The 21,294-nt window shown below is 39.7% G+C and overlaps 2 protein-coding genes across 2 annotated transcripts in view; one reads left to right on the top strand and one right to left on the bottom strand.

The window, feature by feature from the left end:
- Positions 1–306, top strand: part of ADAM22 (ADAM metallopeptidase domain 22) — a 135,211-nt gene extending 134,905 nt beyond the window's left edge. The window contains exon 33 of the mRNA XM_050890839.1: positions 253–306. Within this exon, the coding sequence (XP_050746796.1) occupies positions 253–273 (21 nt within the window). The 3' untranslated portion in view covers positions 274–306. The remainder of the gene's footprint in view (positions 1–252) is intronic.
- An 8,935-nt stretch (positions 307–9,241) lies between these two features.
- SRI (sorcin) lies at positions 9,242–17,828 on the bottom strand. Its single transcript, XM_050915797.1, has 8 exons — positions 17,701–17,828; positions 16,333–16,416; positions 12,888–12,957; positions 12,107–12,150; positions 10,912–11,059; positions 10,638–10,751; positions 10,111–10,169; positions 9,242–9,463 (listed from the first exon to the last, which is right to left on the bottom strand). Exons 1-8 carry the CDS (start codon positions 17,749–17,751, stop codon positions 9,437–9,439), a joined length of 597 nt encoding a protein of 198 aa, XP_050771754.1. The 5' UTR covers positions 17,752–17,828; the 3' UTR covers positions 9,242–9,436.
- Between the last annotated feature and the right edge of the window lie 3,466 nt (positions 17,829–21,294).

Below are 21,294 nucleotides of genomic sequence, written 5' to 3'. Positions count from 1 at the left end.
CTCTCCGCACTCCCAGCCGTGGACATTTACTATGCTGACTGCAAGTCATGCTGACTTGAGTCAGCCTGAGACTGCTGACTTTGTGGTCTGAACAGATACCCACCAGAGGCTGGGAGGAGACCAAGAGCGTAGCCTTGGTGACCCAAGTGATGTAGATGCAGTTTCCCAAACAAGCTCCTCACACTGTTTGGGTAGCAGCCTGTTTTATCTTGGTGTTCAGTGTGTGTTTGTGTTCCTTTTCCCCCTCTGCAGCTATGGGAGACGTCCATTTAGCTGCACTGTTTTCCTGGGGTGACATCAGAACTGTTTACTTCGAATTTTATAGAAACTCAGCATCACTGAGTCATTGCACATTCATCTGCTCTTCAGACAATTCGAAAGGTCAACAGAGATGCCCGTGATCACAGTGAGAACCTCCTCTCATCTGGAAGGGAAAAAAGCAGTCTTTTTTTTTCTTTCTTTTTTGTTGACTAGTGTTTTATGGATTTGATGAACAACCAAAATCGTAACAATTAACAGGGGATAATTAGCCCGGATGTGACAAGGCTATTCCGCATGATGACAGATACACTTACCTAGCATCCCAACTGCAGTCCCTTTGCCAGTCCCGTGTAAGAGAGGTTTTTCTCTGGTTTAATGCAGTCCTGAGTCAGACCAGAGTGGAACTGGGAACGCGCCTCCTGGAGAGCCCAGCCGATGTAAACTTGTACGCTGTATGCATGAACCTTGTGTTCTTTACTTTCCACATGTAAGGGAAAAACAACATACTGTAGTAGAAATTAGCATGCAGGAGTAAGAAATATAGGATTTTTTTGTGACAGGATTTCAAGCTTTGAAAGGCAACTATTTGACACAAACGTCACACAAACAAGGATTATATCTTTTTTTTTACCTTACGTGTTTATAATCTCAGTATACAGATTGTATATATGTAAACATTTGATAATGTCAAAAATAGCTGTTATACATACGTGTATTTTGCCAAATGCCTAAAGAAACAGTCATGACTAACATCATCACACTTCAAATTTTCTAATATTACGAGCAGACAACTTTGGAAATACAGAAAGTACAGTACTGTAAACCCGTGTCTCTCAGAAACTGGTGTTTGACCAAAATCTATACTATCTTTTCAGTATCTTACACTGTCTTGACAATCTCAGTTGTATGGTAGACTGCAGAAACCAGTACAGCAGCACTTTGTCTTAAATCTTCGTAAGAGGAGCCAGCCAAAATACGTTGTTCAGTGAGATGACCAGTGTATCGTCTCACAGGTGTAATCAAGAATGATTCGGCAGACAATAGAGACAAAGTCTTTAAGTAATGTGCAGTCCAAACTTACTGGACATTTGGGAATACTTCTAAGTAGTCAATTCGGGATGTGGTGATGTGAAGTCCTTCTGGTGAGAGTTGCTGTGTATTTTTGATAGAGCATTTCAGACATTGTTTTAAATGGCAAGGCGTAGCTTATGAGAAGCATAATGATTTCACTGCACTAGATAGTAACAGTGCTGGGCAAGTGGCCAGTTTCATTGCTGTCTTTCAATTTTTGTTACTGGAATCGCCTTTACTGTGTGCTTGAATGCTATGCTTGCTGCCCCTGAAGCCCCCTTGACAATTTTTTGGGGCATTAAACGGCGTACAAGTGAGTTTAGCCTAAAAAACCAGGGTGGGGGGGAACAAACCCTTTACGATGGAGATGTTAATCTTGTGTATAACTGGATGGTTAGATTTCTAACATGTGAGACTTCTAAAGGTTGTTGTAAAACAAATGTCTTTTGTTTGGGAATTTTCAGTCAGTAAGAAACTGGACCATATTAAATCAGTTTGTAATTCTCCAGCTTTCCAAAATTGACTAATTCTTAGCTTCGGTAGTACCATTGCAGAATAAAACACCCGATTCTGTGTGGTGCAGTTGAATACCTTGCCCAACAGCTGTATGATCAATTAGATATTATTGTAATGGGAACATCTATGGTGTTTCTGAATCTTCTACCTCTTTCATGTATTTCCTTTAATAAGTGAACCCAACACTTGCAGCCTTTTAATATATTTTTTTAACTTTTAAGTCTCTCGATAAAGTCAGATATATGTAAAATTAAATTAAGAAATGTTTAAAGATGTCAGCAACTGTAAAGTATGTAAGATTTGTAGAAGCACTATATTTTATGATTAGGCTGTATGTTGGATTATGACAAAATATTGGCCTTGGCGTTCAAATGATTTTCCTTCACAGTCGACAGGTTCTGGTAAGTATTTTGGAGAAAGACAAATACGAGCGAGCGCAAGTGGATGCAGACAGATCATATGGAAGGAGCCGGTCACTTGTAATTACTTTAGGAAAAGATTCTGCACTTTTGTGAAGCATAAATATCCGTCAGCACTGAAGAATATTTTTTGCAAAGATTTGAGTGTAGGTAACCGGATTAAAGATAGTTGGCAGCGTGTAGCTCATGAAATTAGGGTCTGAGCCATAATTGCTTGAAATCAGTACGTCTTTTATTGATTTCACTGGACTTTGAGCAGGACCCTCAAGTTCACCCACATTAGGACATTACGCTAACCCGATAGCCACTGTGTTACTCTGTCACCTGGAAGCTGTTTTTCCCTCCCATATTAGCGTCTTGTCTTTAGTAACTGGACTGTTCATCATGTGCCTTTTATGATATTTTGTTTGTATACAAACTAGCATGTAATTTTGAATAATCCTGTTAGATCTCTGTGCATATTTTATGTTTACCACTGTTTACTCTTCCCTTTCCCTTTTGCCTTATCAAGAAGCAGCAAGATTTGGCAGACAGAACTGGATATAACATACTGGCTCTTTGTGTAATGTTCATAGCTTCTTGTTTTGCAAACAAATGGCTCTCCTGACTGTATTTTCAATGAAGTATGTACTTTCAGCTTCTCTCTTGTTTTGGTATAATTCATTTGTAGCATATGATGATACAGTTATGTGTGTAGTGTAACTTTAACAGTCACTTTCACATTTGGAGGTACGTCTGACTGGAAGTCTAGTTATGAGCACTAAGTTTAAGTTAAATAAATACTGACTTTCACTTTGACGGTCTAGAGTGAGAACATCACAGGACTTGGGTTTTTGCAAAATTCTTCTGCAGAGAATTTTGCATCAGGTTGGTAACTTGGAGACCTTGTCGTTGCACAAAACCTGAACTGGCAGGGCTGTGTGAGCCTCCAAAGCCAGTGGAGGTCAAAGAAAGGAGTTGTTTGCTTACATTCTGTGGGGTCCTACTTTTAAAATGTAGTGTGTTGGAAAGCTGCCAGATTAATAACCTTGAAGATTTCAAATATTTTTATCCACTGTAGTTAGTTACACTGGCAATAGCAATATAAATTGCCGCATAATACCTCATCCAGTCTAAAATAGAGTACTTGTATTGTCAGTAAGATAGCTCAGTCGTTTTGACTCATCGAGACTCATGCTTTTATTTTATTTGTATTTTAATACATGAACTAGTTATTTCTAGCTATGCTGTAGATGCCTGTTGGAAGTGGGGAGGTTATCAGTTCTTCTCAAATAGAAGTAATTGTCCATATGAGCATAGGACCTGCAGGATGAGCTATACTTAAGTTGGTGTTATGTATTTCAACCTGGGAGAATAATCTTGTATAATTTAAAATAAAATTAATATGACTTACTGATGGAGACTGGAAAATAGAGATCGTATCCAAATAATAATGCTGCACAATGATGCCACAGTTTAACAAGTAAAAATTTACCTGCTAATTCTGGATTTGTTGACATAAGAACTTCAGTAATCCATACCATAGACTTTTGGTGAATATACTCAGGCAATATACCAGAAATGGTTGTGACTGATAATTTACATATAGTTTTGTTATATTTAAATAAGAGTTTTAAGGAGGTTGTTAATTTTATACAGCCTATCTTTGCCTAAGTAAGTTGTGAACTTAAGTCACTACTTGCCAGTTACCTGAAGTGTGACTTGACTTTGAAGATAGCTACTTCCAAATGATTTAAGAGTTCCTGATTTATGAGATGTTGAACCTGCTAAGCTGATGTACTCATGAGATAATTTTGATTGTGCTAATGAACAAATGGACCTTTGAGCTATAGCCTGAATTGAAATCAGAAAGAAATTGTGTCAATAGCTAGTGTACTGAAGTCATCTTACCTGAATCCCTGTTGCTGGTTTTAAATGAACCGAGTGGTCTTGTCAATGCCAATGTGACAACTGTTTTCAAAACCAGAGCTAAGAATAGGTACATACACTATTACAGGCATGCATATACTACAAATTCTGACCAAATTTGCAGTCATTTTGTTAATGAATTCATTGATGAATAGGATAGGATGTAATGTGAAAGAATGATGAGACTCCGTCATCCTGCGGGATAACAAGTTAGCTCTTAGGACTTGCTCTGTCATCAAATCCCATACCTCGCTGTTGTAAGCAAAATTGTCACACTCCAGTGTAAAACTCAGCAAGCTCCTGTTCTCTTCTCTTCCATCCCCTTTCCGCTCCTACTGAAAAGCATTTCCATGAATGATAATTGCATCCACAAGCAGCCTCTTGTGTTAGTTGGCTAAGATCAAAAAGCTGCTAAGTTAGTCACCTTTCCACACCATGGCCTGGATAAGGTCTTTCCAGTGGTTTTAATGCATCTTTTGCTCTTGCTACAGTGTAGGTGGTGGAGCCTCATGTCTCATGTGCAATTTGCACTGGTCAAACCACTTGGTGGCTCAGTCATCCTGTGTCTTTCTCACCCTCTAGCATTGTTGAAGGCTAAGTCCGTGAACCTAAAAGTTGTGCTGTGTCCTGCTTCTCTTGCTCCAAGTCTGAAGATCATCCATTTCTTTCTCTAAGTTATTTGAGTATCTGTATCATTAGCAGACTGTTTGGGCCACCGTTATGAACCACAGTGTGAGGTTACTGGCCTCATTTTTTAAAGAGCTTGGGCATTCTGGTCTCCTCTGAAGCCAGTTTTTTGTCCAGAATGGATTATCCATCAGACCCACTATTTGCATGGCTTCCAAACCATATGAGACATCAGCATTTGACTTTGATCGGATTTCCTGAAGACAAATAGGAGTAAACTGCACACGTATGTACACCTTGTCATCCCGTGACTGCATGGTGGGGTAACGTTCCTGTGTGCACACAACTATTATCCTAATAGAGCATGAAAAAGGGAAACGGTGAAACTGAGTGTGTATACACAGCTGCAATACAGATAGGACTCTTAAGTGTGATTTCAACAGGAAATTAAGTAATACCCCTATTATCTACACTAAAAAACTCCTTTGACCCAAGTATTTTCCAAGTCAGCTTATGAAAAACATTTCTGGTGCCTAAAGTATGGATGCTGATGTAAACTAAAGCTTTGGGAACAGTAGCTCGTACACCCAGCAGGTGGTATCTTGTCATTCCGCAAGTTTTCTGCAGCTATTTAGAAAAGCACTACAACAGTCAACATTAATATGTTATCTCATCCAATTAACCAAAACAAGCAGTAAAAATAAGTTCAGAACACAGAAATGTGGTTGTTTGCTCACACTTGAGAAACTTCGTACCTGACTTCAAAACTGGCTCACCCAGCCAGGTCTGGTGCTTTCAGTTCTCTAAAATCCAATCTACACCAGTTTCAAAATCACTTTAGCTAAGCCAGCTTTAAACTGTTTAAAAACTTCTGCTACGTAGATAGGCCGTAATTGCAATATAACTCAGAATGAGATGAGGAAGACTGGGGAAAATAAGCGCAGAGCAGTTAAAAAGAAACACATTCTCTAAGGGAGAAGTATAGGTGTCTTTCTTACACTATTTTTAATTACTAGAGCATAAAATGTCAAAGCAACAAGCTAATTTTTTTTCTGTTTCTGTATTCCTCTGAATAAAAAGAGTTTTGGTTAAAAAATATCTTAACATGAGGCCTTAAGACCTTATATATTCTAACTTTAGCATGGAGAGTCTATTTTTACAACCACGTTAGAAATTCTGTATATAGGCCTGACTGACCTTGTAAGTATAGTGGTGCTAGCAGCTAATCATGCAATATCGTAAGGCTCTGTATAACAGTAAATGCTGATTTATTTTGATTATTGGTACAAGGACTCCTGCTCACTGCCTGTGTAGAGACTCTGCATATTTTATGCTTGGAAATACAGTCCAGAACATATTCAAACTGTGAATATATAACCTGATTTTTCTTTTCTTAAGGGTAAAGCTATATTACAATAGGTAGTGTTTTATATAGAATACAGTACTTATTTTTATTGTTGCATAAATGCAAAATATTTTTTTCAGAATAGCAAAGCATTACAGAATTTTTAATCCGCTGGAGAAAACACTATTTACAGTATGACCAGTTCTTTCAGCAAAGCTTTTGGGGTGGTCTGTACCAATTGGCTCTGCCAGCTTCATTTTGTGCTGTTTATCTTCGGCATTGCTGTAAAAAAAGGCTATCTATTTTTTCACTCATACTAGCCCTTATTGGTAAAACATTTAGGGAGGCAAGGAGAATCATGTTTCACCACTGGGGCTGGGCTAGTATTAGCAAAAACAGGCAACCTATACCACATTGTTGTCTTTGCTAGTTAAAATCCTTTAAAGAACATACCTGATGTAATAGAAACATAAGATTTTGAGAAACACCAAAATGAAGCATTGCAATTTACAACTTTCTAGCTTTGAGTGTGATATTTTTGTCATAAACATTACAGGCATTGGGCTGTTGAAGTGAATGAATCTGGCTTTCACGTAGCTAAACAAAATGTTGCTTTTTATAAAATAAAATCATTGTAATTTGGGGTTCTAAATTCTTGCTCTCTTTTAATAACAGCATCACAGTATCCACTTCTATGAGAGTATTTAATACAAATGCCTGTGGTTTTCAATGTTACTAACATATTGTAACATCAGTAAAGTGACTTTCAATGACAAAGACTGTTGTGTGTATTTTGTTCTCAGAAGTCCTTGTATTTAGCACTTCCTGTTTTGTAGGTCTCTGTAAAAAAAAGATGCTGCATGCATGGGAAAAAAAAGGCTAATAGCTAATAATAGAATACAGATGCTATTTTTCAAATTCCAGGGTTGACAATGATCCTGTGAGCTTCCCAATCTTTGTCTTAGGGTTCTACTGTTGCCAAGGCAAATCTAAAATTACTGTTCCTTAGGTTTGCACGTCTGAGGGAAACCTAGAAAAATTATCTACATTCTAAACTATGCCCAATTGTTTGCACAAAGGTCAAGAGCAATCACCCCGCTGGGTATCATATAAGCATCCTTCCTAGTATGCCTTTTGGGACAGAAGCAGCCTTAATTCTGAGTTACAGATAACTGTGTTTCTCTGAAGCAGGTAACTTACATATTCAGATTGCTTACTGAATCTGCTCTTAATGGGGAAGCAACTTTTACATAGGTTTCAGGTTTTACATTGGTTTCAGGTGTTTTATTTTTTAGTTAGATGACATCAAATTCTGTAGGCACTCCTTAGCAAATTTCTTAGTTTATGTCTAAACATGAAAGATGATTTATCCTTTAAAGTTTAAGAGAGAAGTTGTGTGGGTAATGACCATTTTGGTAAAGATGTCTCATCATTTTTAGGGTAAAATTAACAGTGTAAGGATGAATATTGTATTTATGCAAAATGGTCTAATCAAAACCCTAAAGAACAGCCTTTGCTTCATACTCTTACTAGCCTCGTCAGCTGTCAAAGTTTTGGACTGCAGCAGAACTGATGTTGGCTATTTCAGTCAGACGAACCTTTATGGACTTTGGTCATCAAGTTAGAAATGCCTTCTGTAGCATTCCATGTCTGTTTCCCACCTTTATGTGCAACAGGACAATGTACAATTATCAGAATGTGGAAGTATAATCATGTCTATGCCTTTAAAATTCATTTTTGAGGGCAGAAAGAGAACTAGCTTCTGAAATGAAACTAGAAGCAATATCCAAAGGATAGTACTAGTTGCTTCTTTAGGTGAGACCAGCCAGCTTTGAATTTATAGCCCAGAAACTAGAGACCTGGATTTTACAGTATTCTTAGCAAGCTAGGGTATAAAATAATATCTTCAAGCAAGATTTCTGCTCTGAGGATTATTTCTGTTGTTTGTCCAGTGACATATGTATCTATATATATGCACGCATGTATAGTTTTGCTTTCATTCCTTAGTGCAAAGCCTCCTCCCCAAAAGAGCTCTAAACCACTAATATAAGAAATATACTCCTTTTAACATTCTTCTGGCATTCTTTGCATTTACAAGGCTAGCAAAAGAACATCTATCACTCCTCTGTGGTAGGTAAAAGTGACCAAAATTAATGAAAGTTTCATTAATTTATTTCATTGGAAAAAAGTTGGAACTACCTCCACACAGTTGTGCTGCTCCCTCTTCCCATACAATGTCAATCTTCCCCTCAAAAAAAAAAAATCAACCAAAAAACCCCACCAAACAAAAAAACCTTTTTTTCCCTGAAAAATCTCAGGAAAAAAAAGTCTTGTCCTTCTGTATCTGCTTTCATGTAAATTCTACAGCATTGGTAATTACTGCCGTGATCTGAAATAGCAATCTGGCAAGAATTTTTCAAAGTGGGCTTTGGTCCTTGTATGTTAGTTGGCATACAGAGGCAGGAAGGCTACTTGTTAGGGTTTAAAGTGGAGGAGACAGAAACACTAATTTACATGGAACTGAAGTCTGGCAGCTTAGAAGTTCATTGTTAAAGGGAAAGTTAATGTATAAACTGACACAGCATAGTTTCTGTATGTTTAAAAGTGTTTTATATAGTGACACAAACAGAGCAAGAATCTTACTGGAACAAAAGCCCCTCTGTACAAGAGCGCACTGCTAGAAGAGTTCTCTGCTGTGTTTTGTCGCATCCCTGCTTATGAGAAGTTTGAACAGGTAGTCTTACACTCAGTGCATGGTGTCACAGACGTCATCTTGAAAACAGCTAGCTGTCAAAACAAGCAGCTTAAACTTACTGGTGTTTTAACAGACCAGCATAAAATGACCATTCCAAAAGCTCTTTCAGTTTGTACATCTGTCTTAGGCTGTCAAAGACAAAAGAATGTGTATCATCTTATGTCATACACATGACGCTATTTAAGACAGAAAAAGGTAAGTTGCACTCCAGGAACTGGTTTTAGTGAATCACAGGAAGAAGGTAAACACATTACAGAAAAACTTACTATCTGCATGATTTGAGTTATACATAGTGAATTACAAGTTTATGAAAATAAAAACATCTTTAATAGTCACAGGTTGGAAGTTAAAAGACAACAGTACACGAGTAGTTTATATTCATTGTCAAAACTAAAAAAATGCAAGTGTGTAAAGCGATACCTTCATAAAATATGCAGTTTCCAATATTGAGATACATAATCATTGGAAGATTTGGCAAAGCAAACACAAACTGGAATGTTAATCGTGATCATCCATGGCTTCCTTCCTTTTGATTTAGACGCTCATAACACACTGTATGAACTGCAAAAAGAATAACCAGTTATTAGATGTATGGTAGAGAACAAGTTTTCACTTTTTCTCCTAAAATACCCATTGTCACTACCCTTTTCTGTAAACAAATTCAGTCCATGAACAACAAAGCTTTGAAACTAAATATGAAAATTGGCTAATAGTTAATTCAAACAAAGCATCTCCTTAATAATAACAACAAAAAAACCCAGGAATACTTGAATCTAGTGTTCTCCTTTTCCTGCACAGATGCGGCCAAGAAGCCAAGACCTACAAGCCTGACTGAGTGCGATTCGTGTCTGTCCCCACCGCACCTCCCCCAGCCTTTCCTGGGAAAAACACCTACCAAGTCTTAAAACAAAAAAAGAAAAAAAGTCAAAGAAAGTGATGTTAGCAAGCGATGTAGCTTCTTAGATCTTCTTGAACCATGCTGGTAAGAAGTCCAGACAAAAATGCACAACATTTTACAGAACTCTATAAAATATGTGAAAACTTCTTGAGACAATACTCAACAAAACCCAGAACCTTTGTGCTCTCAAGTAACACCATAAGCGTAGGGAAGACAGGCACAAACTCAAATCATTAGTGTTTGTCTTCAGTTTTAAGTTTTTCTTTAGTTTTACCCTGTAAATTTAACTGATTCCTTAAAGTTCACTTACATCATCATACTGGAAGTTCACAAAACCCTGCTGAGATATATCCCTTCTTCTAAAACATTCTGCAAAAATGCATTAAGAAAACAAAACAGAAACCAGGTAAGAATTACAATTAATAATTTTTTTTTAAATGCATAGTACTTTCATAAAATTCCCCAAGTCACATGAATGAGAACTCATGAAGAACACTGCAATTCATTCCAAGACTTAATTTCCCGTTCTCAATTTTCATATTTATCATATACAACCCCTTATGTTCTGTTAATAAATACAGTTTCCCAATTTTGATAACATAACTCTTCTAGGCTCTGGAATAAACCCTGCATTAGTTTTAAGTCCATTTTTCAATGGAGATTTTAAAAAAATCATAATCTGTAATTGTTCCACTTCTGCCTGTAAACTCTATTGAAAGAAACCTATTTTGTGGTATGTAAAAGTTAAAGTTGAACTTGAGATAAGTGAGTAATCAGATTTCATTAAATAAAAATATATTATGGGGATGATAGTAACAAGGCTATAATGCAGCATACCAGTGAGAGCTCTGAGTTTCACACAGCAGGCAATGTAATCATCAAATGTAATCTTTCCACGAGTGCTGTATCGCCTTGTGATTGCAGTCACTGCCTGCGGGCTCAGTCTAAATCCTATTTGAAAATAAGAAGTCTATTTTGAAAAGACAGGTAAGTTAACAGAATCCAACACATTTTTAATTGGAAATATCATGTGTCAGTTACTGCAGGATGATAACTGGTACTGGGAAATGCTGTAAGTCAGAGTCAGAAGCAAGAACATTTCACAGCTTACCCATATTCATCAAGGCTTTCTCTAGTTCTTGACGATCCACTGTACCACTTCTATCGTTGTCAAAATTTACAAAGTGTTGCTTCCAGCCATTGACCACAGCCCAGAGTTCTTTAAACTCATTAAATCCCAGTGTGCCAGACATATCCCTCTGATTCCAAAGCTAAGAAAAACGTTTCTTAACTTAAAAAACATAAAAAAGCCCTCTCTTCAATGGCAATTTGTATTTTTTATCATCTGTAGTTAAAAACTCTTTCTTGAAGGTCAATATTAACAATATTTTACTATTATTAATTTTTCTGGTAGAAAACTAACTAGAGCATCCCACAGCACAAACAGAGATAATACTACCGACCAAACCCAAAGGTCAGAGAACTTGCTCTCCCCACTTCTTCTCAGTGAAACCTGATAAAACTATTTGCTCTTTGTGTATTTAACTTAGTTCACACACTTCTCTTTTACCTGCTGCAGTGTAATTGTTACCACTGAAATACGTATCTGAAATAAAAACAGATGCCAAATGAAAAATTACTTTGTTAGAATATCAGTTCTCTTGCATTCTAAGCAGTTTGTTCAAGGCGAGCTAACAGCCCTTCCAGTTTCATTTCTGCTTTTTTCTTTTTAAACAGCAAAACATTTGAACATGACAACTTAAATTTCTACTAAAAAACTTCAGAGATTCCAACCTTGGATGGTATACAAGGTATACAGTCTTCCATAGGTCCTACTGCTGAATGCCATATACCATCCCATTAGATACTCAAACCTGATTCATTCAAGGAACAGGATTTAGGGGGACTCAGATTGCATTCAGGCTGTGTAGTACAAATACTTACTTCATTAGGAAGGATTAGAATGTTGTCCCATTTGAAAAGCACAATGAGCGATTTGCACAAAACTCTATTCTGGCCTGCCAGACCTGACTCTTCATACATTCAATGGAAAAACAGTTCCCTAGGCTTAGAGGGATACCACTTGTTGTCAGGAGATCAGTCACCAAGAGCCTCGTTTATTATAATTATTATTTCATCCTGTAAAATGAATAAGAATGGAATTTTGTAGTTCCCCAATCACAATGATCACAATACTTATCAAGTAAGGGCTGAATGGGAATTACAAAGCATTTCCCAAATTTTTGGCACCCTCTCATCTTTGCTTACGTAATGCAAAAATGTTTACGTTTCATAGTAAAGGATACATCCAGCATCGAGATCATGAGTCTGCAAGTCTCTAAGTTGAAAGCTGTTTAAATTAGAAAAGGGAAAAATAAATTATATTAAAAGAATGATTTTCAGTTTTGTCTAAATGTAAAATTTTAAATTGCTTTTTATTATATACTGATAATATATTATAATGTATAAAATATGATATAATTGCTTCCACTGTATAGAGCCATACCATATTTTGATCCAAATAAGAGTTTTAATCATTACTTGTTAGAAAAACTGACAGCAGACAATCTGGAGGCAATTCAAGTTATATTTAAAATTAATCTGCTCTTATCTGAATCCATAAAGGTTTTGGGTTTCAGTCAAAGTGGTCATTTATATTTCATCATAGACATCACTTGAGCAAGCCAGTTTTACTCAGAGAAGCTCGATTTTGTAAACTGAACACCAGGTATCCCGACAGAGGAGTCCTGCCACAGAATTTTTTGGTCAATATCAAAGCCAATTTAAAACCAAAGCGAAACACCTTTTTAAGAATTGGCTGTGCATTACAAAACAAAACACTTCTCCAACTCCACAGCTCAGCAGTGGGGAACTAAGAAGGCTGAGAAGGGAAGTCCTGTATGCACAGAACTGAATACAGAGAATTTATGTTTCAAAGTAGTCCATATGGAAAGCAAGCCCATTTACCATGCAAATAAAAAAAACTCTGCAGAAGGCACAACTACCAGCGTTTTCTAGTAGATGGCAGAAGAATTAGTATGCTTTAGGGATGGGGGTTTTTTTGGTTTATTTAAATCATTAACTTACGTTTATACGCTCCTGCAATCCCTGACTGGGTGAGACATCTCTGTAGCTCATCAGCATCTATTTGTCCATCCTTTCGATAACAGAAGATGCATCAGCTATTGTTTTAATTCCCTCTCCCAGGCTGGTTATTCCCAGTACCCACTCCCTTTTCAGTGGCATTAAATTAGTTACTCTTTCAAAAAACAACTGATTACCTGTCTGCTACATGACAGAAACTGACTTTTATAACCCGTATCTGTAATGATGTTTCTTTAGTTGATATTTTTGCAATATGCATTAGCTTTCCCATCTAGTGATGTACTAAAAAAAGAACAGGATAGGCAGGTTTGCTCTAAACTTAACTTTAAAAAAAAAAAAACCAAAACAAACCCACATCAAATATTGGTAGCATATACTTGAGAGCCAGCTGCATAGAAACCAAGGCGCAAAATTTTGAACAGAAAGACAGCTTTCCTTAAAGTACTAATTTTAACTTAGTGGGTATTGTAGTCACTTTAGATTATATGTTTATGATCTCACTGCTACAGTAGGAAACCTGGAACCCAGATCATACATACCCTCTTCTCAAGACAGCTTTAAGACTTACAAATCTAAAACCCCCTGTTTTTTGGGGGATAGTAAGTTGTTAGCAGAACAAACAAAAGCAGAAAGCAAAGAACTTTGAAAGAAAAACAAAACAAACCCAGAAAAAATACCTATCTGCATGGTTTGGAAAATGACTCACTTCCAACGCATCCTGCTCAGGGCCAAATAGAGAAAACAACTGCCAATTCATGCAAAGCAATGAGCTGTCAAAAGTGGAGCTGGAATTCTAGGTCACATTCCTCACACACCCAACATGAAGTTCGGTTCACAGAGAGTTTGAGTATAATTTAACCTCATTCAAGGATGGAACATTGTATCTGTAGATATAAAAAACGATGTGACTTTTGTAAAGCATTAAATAGTGAAAAGAGAGTTGCTTTATTTTGAAACAAATGTATTTGCCTCAGCGTTTTCCTGATGTTTTTAAATCCAGTAAGCATTTTTTTTCTTCCTTTTTTAAGAACAGAGGTATGGTACTAAATGGCATGGTGGGAATGGCACAGCCAGGTAACTTTCAGAAATGAAGTATCATTATTTATAGGACAAATAGTAGTTAATATGTTAAATGATATTTGACAAGGTCTGAAAAAAAGAGCAACAATGTTTTGATTCTATGTAAAATTAATGGCAGCTAAACCCAAAATTGCTTCCAATCTACTCCATCAGTCTAACGATACAGATGTATTTAAGACTTTACATTCACAGGAAAATTAAAAAAAAAGAGATTTGAAATAGCCGTGCATATTAAGCAGCAAATCTCTTCAAAGCCCTTTTGCCTTCTGAAACAAAGGCAGGATCTGCATAACTTTAAAAGAGGCAGGAAGACAGAAAAGCATGATTTGTAATCATGATTAACATTACCAGAAAGATGCTTGGCTTTTTTTTTTTTTTTTTTAAAAGTAGAACTTAAGCAGTTAAACTAGACAAGGCATAGGGGCTTTGTGAACAGACTAAAAAAAGAAAATTATTACTTCCTACAAAGACAGATTCAATTAATTGAATAAAGATTTGAAACAATGCTTTTGATTTTCTTCTGTAAACAAAGGCAACTAATTCCCCAAATCTAAGACAAGATCCCTGTTGTAAACTACTTCAAAGAAAGCTCAGAGATACCATTATATATTATATAGGTACAAAAACAACACAGAGAGCAGCAAACCATAACCAAAAACTTTACTAATTCTACAATAAGTACTTATGGAAAACTGTGAGATGTGGCTTTTTACAGACTTGCACAGATGGCTGTAAAAGCAACTGATAATCTGTTCCATTTCACTGTCTCCTTACAGGGTTTTTGCTTTCTGCACAGCCACTGGTCTCTGAAACTGACTCTTCCAATTCCAAGGATAACATTTCAAAAGCTCCCCAGTTTATTTCAATATGGAATGATTTCTACAAATAGGAAGTATTTAAGAGTACTAATTTAAGTACTCTTAAGCGCTAACTTGATCGTACCCATTAGCTCACTGGTTCCCCAGCTTTCAGTAACCATGCCTCACTTGAGAAGCCTGGGGATGGTCTACGCTTTGCTGAGGTCCAGCTCCTGCCACCTCTTCTCCACAACACTGCATCCACAGCTGTTACCTCCCTTTCTCTTTACACTAGGAGCTTACTCATTTTTCCAGCGTCACTTACTGGTTCCACTGCTGATTCCTGGCACACATCCAGGTGGCACCTGGGATGCAGAGGTATCTCAGCTGGCAGGCAAACTGTCAGCACATTTAGTGGAATTTAACTTGGGTTCCACCTTACCAGAGAGGCCTGCCTCACCCCACATAGGTCATTCCAGTGTTCTCCTTTACTACAAAAATACATGGTCTACATATTTTCATAAGCAATGTTAAAGAAGTAATATATAGACTGTAAGATGCATTACTAATTCAAAAGAATAACGTAGAGAACAAAAATAACCCAAATTACAGTCTTAAACTGGGAATTTAAACATCAGCTAATACTGCTGAATTCAAACTGTCACGCTGTCATTATGTGTACCTGTGGATAACAGATCCAGGAGCAGTTTTAGATTTGCAGACACCCTAGAAGTGTGCAATAAATAGCTACACATATTGCCAACAAAGACAGAACTTCAGCTCAATAAACCTAACTTATTTGCTCCTAAACTTTGTAATATAGTTCAAGAACTACTTATTTCTAGTAACATCCATAATCATACAAAAACAATATATGCCACAAAATTACAGGAAAGAAATTAAAAATGCAGTGCAGAATGACAGGGAGGAAAAAAGAAAGTTGTGAATGCGAAAAATCAAAGTTGTGAATGCCTTTTCCTCTAAAAGAGTAATCACTCTATCCTACCAGCAAGCCCAGATACTGGCACAACTCAAGACTGCTTTTCCATTTGTGAGTCTATTTAAGATCATGTAATGATCTCTTTCTTATTAGCATTTCCTGCTTTTAGCCAGGCCATCTCCACGGCCCACGCTTCCCATTGTTTCTGGCTTCTTTCTCTTGAAGCTGACAGCATTTCCCAACCCAGAGCTGAGCCACAATTCAGTTACATTTCATGTAACTATATAGTTCCTGTATACACTTAAAGAAGAAATAGAGCGCGTACATGCATACATGTGTGTATATATATGTATGCATTTAAACACACTATATAGAAACTAACAGCATTATTCAAACTGTATAGTTACTGTGTGTATATAGCTATATTTATATAGCTATACAGCTATATTTAGCAGATAGGCTAAGTAAAACCTGTCTTTTTTTTTCTTTAAACTTGAAACAAGTTTTCCTCACTGCAAATATTAGGCATTCCTCTTTCCACAAGCTAATGTAGAAATTTTTCCCTAGGAAAAAAAACATCCAAGAAATAAATAAAATTTTGTAAGTTTACCTGCCCTGCTACTGCAGCAAAATAACCATACAAAGGATCCTGAGCTTGTCCAGGGAATGCTGGTCCTCCTGGAGCTCCTCCATACTTTAGAAATCAAGAAGAAAATTAATTTTAAATTAATGATTCAGTTAACTGTTAAGAAATTGTACTGTTTGTACTTAAGAATCAACTTGTGGTTTTATATACACACAACACAAAAAAGTGAAATCAACCAAAAAAGTAATTCGGGGGGGGGGGGGGGGGAAGACACAATCTTGGTAGCAATATACTCTTTTATTGTAATTTAAGCAGATCAGTGTAAAACCTGGCAGAGGAGCAATCCACTGATCTACATGCAGTACGGTGTATCTCATCAAGGTTGAATTTTAGAGTCTATTACTAGCAGAAAATGGGGTACTGAAGATACGACTATTAAGGTACTGCAGATTTTTCTTTCCACTTCAAAAAAGTTGAGCAAGACAGATCTGTAGGGAAAATACTTGGAAGACTATACATTAAGCATGGAAACTTTTAAATAAAATTGATGCTTAAGTGAAAATCATGGAATGATGTAAGTTAATCCTGTTTGACTGAGCTGAACCAATAATCTGTGTAACAGAGTCTACACCTGTCTTTTGCCGAGACAAGAATATGCCTTTTTTGGAGATAGCCAGAGTCTGATCAGGTGTACCTTGCTCTTCGAAGCCGCTTAGCTATTTGTCGGCCCCATGAAGCGAAGACAGCTTTACGCAAGGTATTAAGACACAAGACCTCGCTCGGGGGATTGCGTGGGGAAGCGACTCGGGGAGCGACACCCCCAGAAGTGACCTTCGCCCACCGGCAGCACCTGCCGGGCAGGTGCCTCCTCTTTTCTCCCCTCTCCCGCGGGCGGAGCCCCGAGCCGCCCCAGGCCGGCTCCAGCAGCACCTCCCGCGGGCGAGCGGCGGGCAGGACGCCGGCAAGGCCGGGCAGAGCCCCGCCTAATGCGGCTCTGATCGCTTCCCGGCGCGGGCCGGAAAGCCGACGCCCCTCCACCCCCCTCAGGGAGCCCGCGAAGCCACCCCTACCTGCGCCGCGGGGACGAGGGTCGCGCCCCCCCCGCCAACTCTGCCGGACGCCTCGCAGCCGGGCAGGGCCGCAGCAGGCCGGCGCGGGGCCGAGGCCGACGCCCCTCACCGCGGGCAGGGCGACTCGGAGGGCGCCTCAGGTCCCCGGCAGTGCGCGGCGAGGGGGGAAAGGCAGGGAAGGAGCTGCCCCGCCCCAGGCGCCATCGCCCCCGCCTCAGCCAGGCTGCCCCGCCGCCGTGCCGGGCCCGAGCCCAGGCTCAGCGCGGCCGCGCCCCGCCAGCCCCCGTCGCTCGGGCTCAGCCCGCCGCCAGCCCCCGCTCACCCCGCCCTGGTAGAAACCGCCGCCGGGCGCCGGCTGCCCGGGAAACGCCATCTTCGGCTGGCACCTGCCCCTGCCAGTCCGGCCTCGCCCGGGCGCAACCACCCGGCCAGGAAGGGGGGACCGGGACGGGCCGCGGGCTCCGGAAAGGGCGAGGGCTGGAAGCTCTGCCACCCGTGCTGGGTAACCGGCTGCCCCCTGTCACCGGGGCAGCCGGGCAGTGCAAGACGGTGCCGTCGGGAGCTGAGGGACCACCCGCTCCAACCACCCCCACCGGGGTGGTACAGGCCGCCGGCCCGGAGGCGGCTTTTTCTCCCCACAGTAACTGGGCGGCGCGGCGCTGCTTCGGGGCCCGCCCGTGGCGGAGCGGCGGGTCGGCCCCTTCCCCTGCGTCTTCCGTCGCTGCCGGTGTCGTCGGGGCGGTGCGGCCCCGTCCGGGCGGGAGGCAGGCGGGGAGTGCCGCGGGCGCGGGAGGCTGCGGCGTCAGGCGCGGGGCCGGTGGAGGCGAGGGGGAGCGGGTTCAGCTGGCCTGCGGGGTATCCCTGCCAGCCGCTGTCAGACACACGGGAGGCAGCGCGGGTAACCCCCGCACAGCTGGGAAGGAGACCCCACCCCCGAGCGAGCGGCCGCGGGAGGCCCAGAGGCTCGGCGCTGCTGCGGCCCGCCCGCAGCGGCAGGCAGCAGAGGCCTTATCCCTGGCACGCCCCAGGGACTGCTGCTCCTGTGGAAGCCGTCGTCTGGATCGCGGTGTTACCCGCTAAGGCGTTTGGAAGGCACTGATGATGTTCGCCAGTGAATCGCCTGTGTTGACGTCAAATTATTTTAAAATCACCCACTCGTGGTTTACAAAAAGGCCATAAAGCACATAAGTCAGTAGTTTGTGCGTACGTATCACGTGTATCACAGAATGCATCGTTATGTTAAACGTGTCCTCCTTTTTTGGTACTGTAGCTTTCTCTTCAAAGTCTGAACACCTGTCCCTGGTCCCAAAGAGAAAATAGGTAAGCTGTACAATTTTCTCTTGGGTCTGTAGGTCCACATTCTTCTGGAGCAGGAATGAGGAGGGAATGCCAGTGTCCCACTGGAGCTAGGAAGCCCTTTCATGCTGGGTCCCACGAGCAGTGCTCAGTCTGAGGCCACTCTGGTTTTGGCGATTAGCTGGAGGAGTCTCAGCTTTGATTCAACAGCCACCTCCCGACTGGGGAAACTCACTGGTACAACCTGTGCTGTAATCCTACTGACTCTTCCTTCGCTTCAGTATCCCAGGAAGCAACAAGAGCTGAAATGGCCACAGCTTGGTCTGAGATGGACTGTTTATTTGCAAAATATTAGAACTTCCTCATGTTGAGAGGTGTTTAATTAAGTTGCAAGAGTCTGTATGACTGAAACAAATCTACTGATGGAGACCTTGCAGGGTAAATGGTCTACTGTCAGAAATCTGGAAGGATAACATTTTATTTTCTGTTTCTTAGCATAATTTCTGAAGAACTTTATAAATTTGTGTAGGACCTTATTAATTTAATCATGCTAATTTATAGTAAACTTTTCATTAAGAGTGAGTCACCCTTCTCAGCTTCTAAGTCATCCAGTAAACAGGGCTTTTGGACAGTATCTATATAGCGTATATTTTTATTATTTCAGCACCAATTGCACTGATACTGTTAATAATTGACAGTAACACGAAAACAAGTATTGTGGTGTTCTGTGAAATTTAATATTCAATAGAGTTGCCAAACGGAAGAGACAAATCATTATTTAATACCTTCATCACACAGGATAGCATATACAAAGCCCATCTTTTCAGAGCAGCTGAGAAATAAAGTAGTGAATCTGGCTAGCTTTTCGACTTAAAAAATACCTATCTCACAAGAGTATTTGAATAAGCATCTGTTGATATCAGTCTGTGCAGCGGTCAAATAGTTTTATTTACCAGACTTAATCACATGCAGTGTAGGTTATTGGAGAGACTGTGCTGAACCTTTTTAGAGTACATATATTAACATCTGGGCAAGAAGCTTTCCTAATTAAAATAGGATCTCAGTACAGTGATAAAAATATTAAAGGCCGGAAAGATTGAAAATAAGTGGCAAAGAATATAAGTGATAAGATTTGAAGAGTTATACACTAATAAGCAGACTGTCAAGTAGTATATATGTATTGCCAATAGCTTAAAGATAATAGGAAGGAATTTTCAAGTGCTTTAGTGAGAAAAAAACAGATACGATTCAGACCAATTGGTAGATAAAGATACTAAAACTGTGCAACTATAGCTGTATAGAAAAGGTAGACATGTTTCATAAGTTTGGGATTTTTTTTGTCCTTGAACTCAGAATAAATACCTAGTCATCCTCCATTTGCAGTGCTTCTACTGAGACTACTGGTAATGAACACTGCACTCAGTAGTTAATATTTGCAAGATTATTTAAATTCAACCACACATAAGCAAAAGAGCTAGGAGACAGATGTAACAAAGTGATGTGTTTTATATGGTTTGTTGTGTAGGCATTTTGTTTGCAGTAGTGCTTTTGTTTATTCAGTTTTTATCCAAGGAAAAGGAAGGCTGCAAAGGAAGGCTGTTCGAAGAGATTAACAAGTACACACCTGCCTTCTGAAGGGCTACTGAGCTATGGTAACCTTTTAAGTTACAATAAGACCATTGCATTAGAAATACACCAGTAAGAAATCTGTGTAGAATAAATAGCTACTGATTTTGCAGATCTCAAAGACTCTGTAATCCCTCTAGTGGGAACACTGAAGTCAAGCAACACAGAATGCTAGTACTATTGCCTTTTTTTCAGATAATACAGTATATTTTCCTAAGAAAAGACCTAAGTAAAATAATTTTGTTTAGAAAATGAAAATTATGTGTGCAGTTTACATTCCATAGCTTTTGCTGGATTCTTTGTAATAGGAAGTTAAGAAAGAATTCAAAATGGAGCTACAGTAATAGCATTACTGCCTTAAAATCTGATCACAAGTCCCATTCATTGTATGTACCACGCTTCCTCACAGTGAACAAAGGCTGGCATAAACCCACTACAAGTCACACACTTTTTGCTTGCCCGTCTTCCCTCCTGCTGCCCCACTAAGTCTGGGTACGTTTAACCCTGACATGAGCTTGCACATGATGTGGGAATTCAGCCACCCTGAACTGAAAGCCTTGAGCTACGCCATGCTGCCAGTTACGTTCCCATCTGGTGTAGTGGCTGGGAGCTCGGTGGCGGCGTGCTGAGGCGTCATGCTTTCCTGGCAAGCCAGGTGTGGAATTTGTCCTTTCCAGAACTGCAAGAAAAGAAGCTAGGGAGGAGACAGGGAATTAAGTGTAACGTTTTAATTTCCTGAAGTGTTTACTTAGCACACCTGAGGGGATAAAAACTTGAGAATAAGTATATTACTTAAGGAGGGACAAAAAATAATCTCCTTACCCTTTTAATTGTCATAACTTGAGAAGAGGCATAAATTCAAATAGTGGAAAGGTAAATATAGTACAGACCAGAAGTCTTTAATATAATGCCTCATTCAGTGTGCAGAATGAATGGTGCTCTACTCTTCTGCTGCTTTTTCTTCTCTTTGACACCACCCCTTCTTTTTCTATTT

Source organism: Gymnogyps californianus, chromosome 2 (assembly GCF_018139145.2).
Source record: "Gymnogyps californianus isolate 813 chromosome 2, ASM1813914v2, whole genome shotgun sequence".
Classification (NCBI taxonomy): domain Eukaryota; kingdom Metazoa; phylum Chordata; class Aves; order Accipitriformes; family Cathartidae; genus Gymnogyps; species Gymnogyps californianus.
This window is presented reverse-complemented; position numbering and strand designations above follow the sequence as displayed.

Bases quoted from the DNA above. Each gene is read 5' to 3' on its own strand.
- SRI (XM_050915797.1), bottom strand. From the start codon at position 17,751: ATGGCGTTTCCCGGGCAGCCGGCGCCCGGCGGCGGTTTCTACCAGGGC. The intron at 10,752-10,911 runs GTAAGCTGTGAA...ATTTTCAAATAG, and splicing joins GAAAGCCTTGATGAATATGG to GATTTAGACTGAGCCCGCAG. The intron at 10,170-10,637 runs GTATGCTGCATT...GCATTTTTGCAG, and splicing joins GAAACTCAGAGCTCTCACTG to AATGTTTTAGAAGAAGGGAT.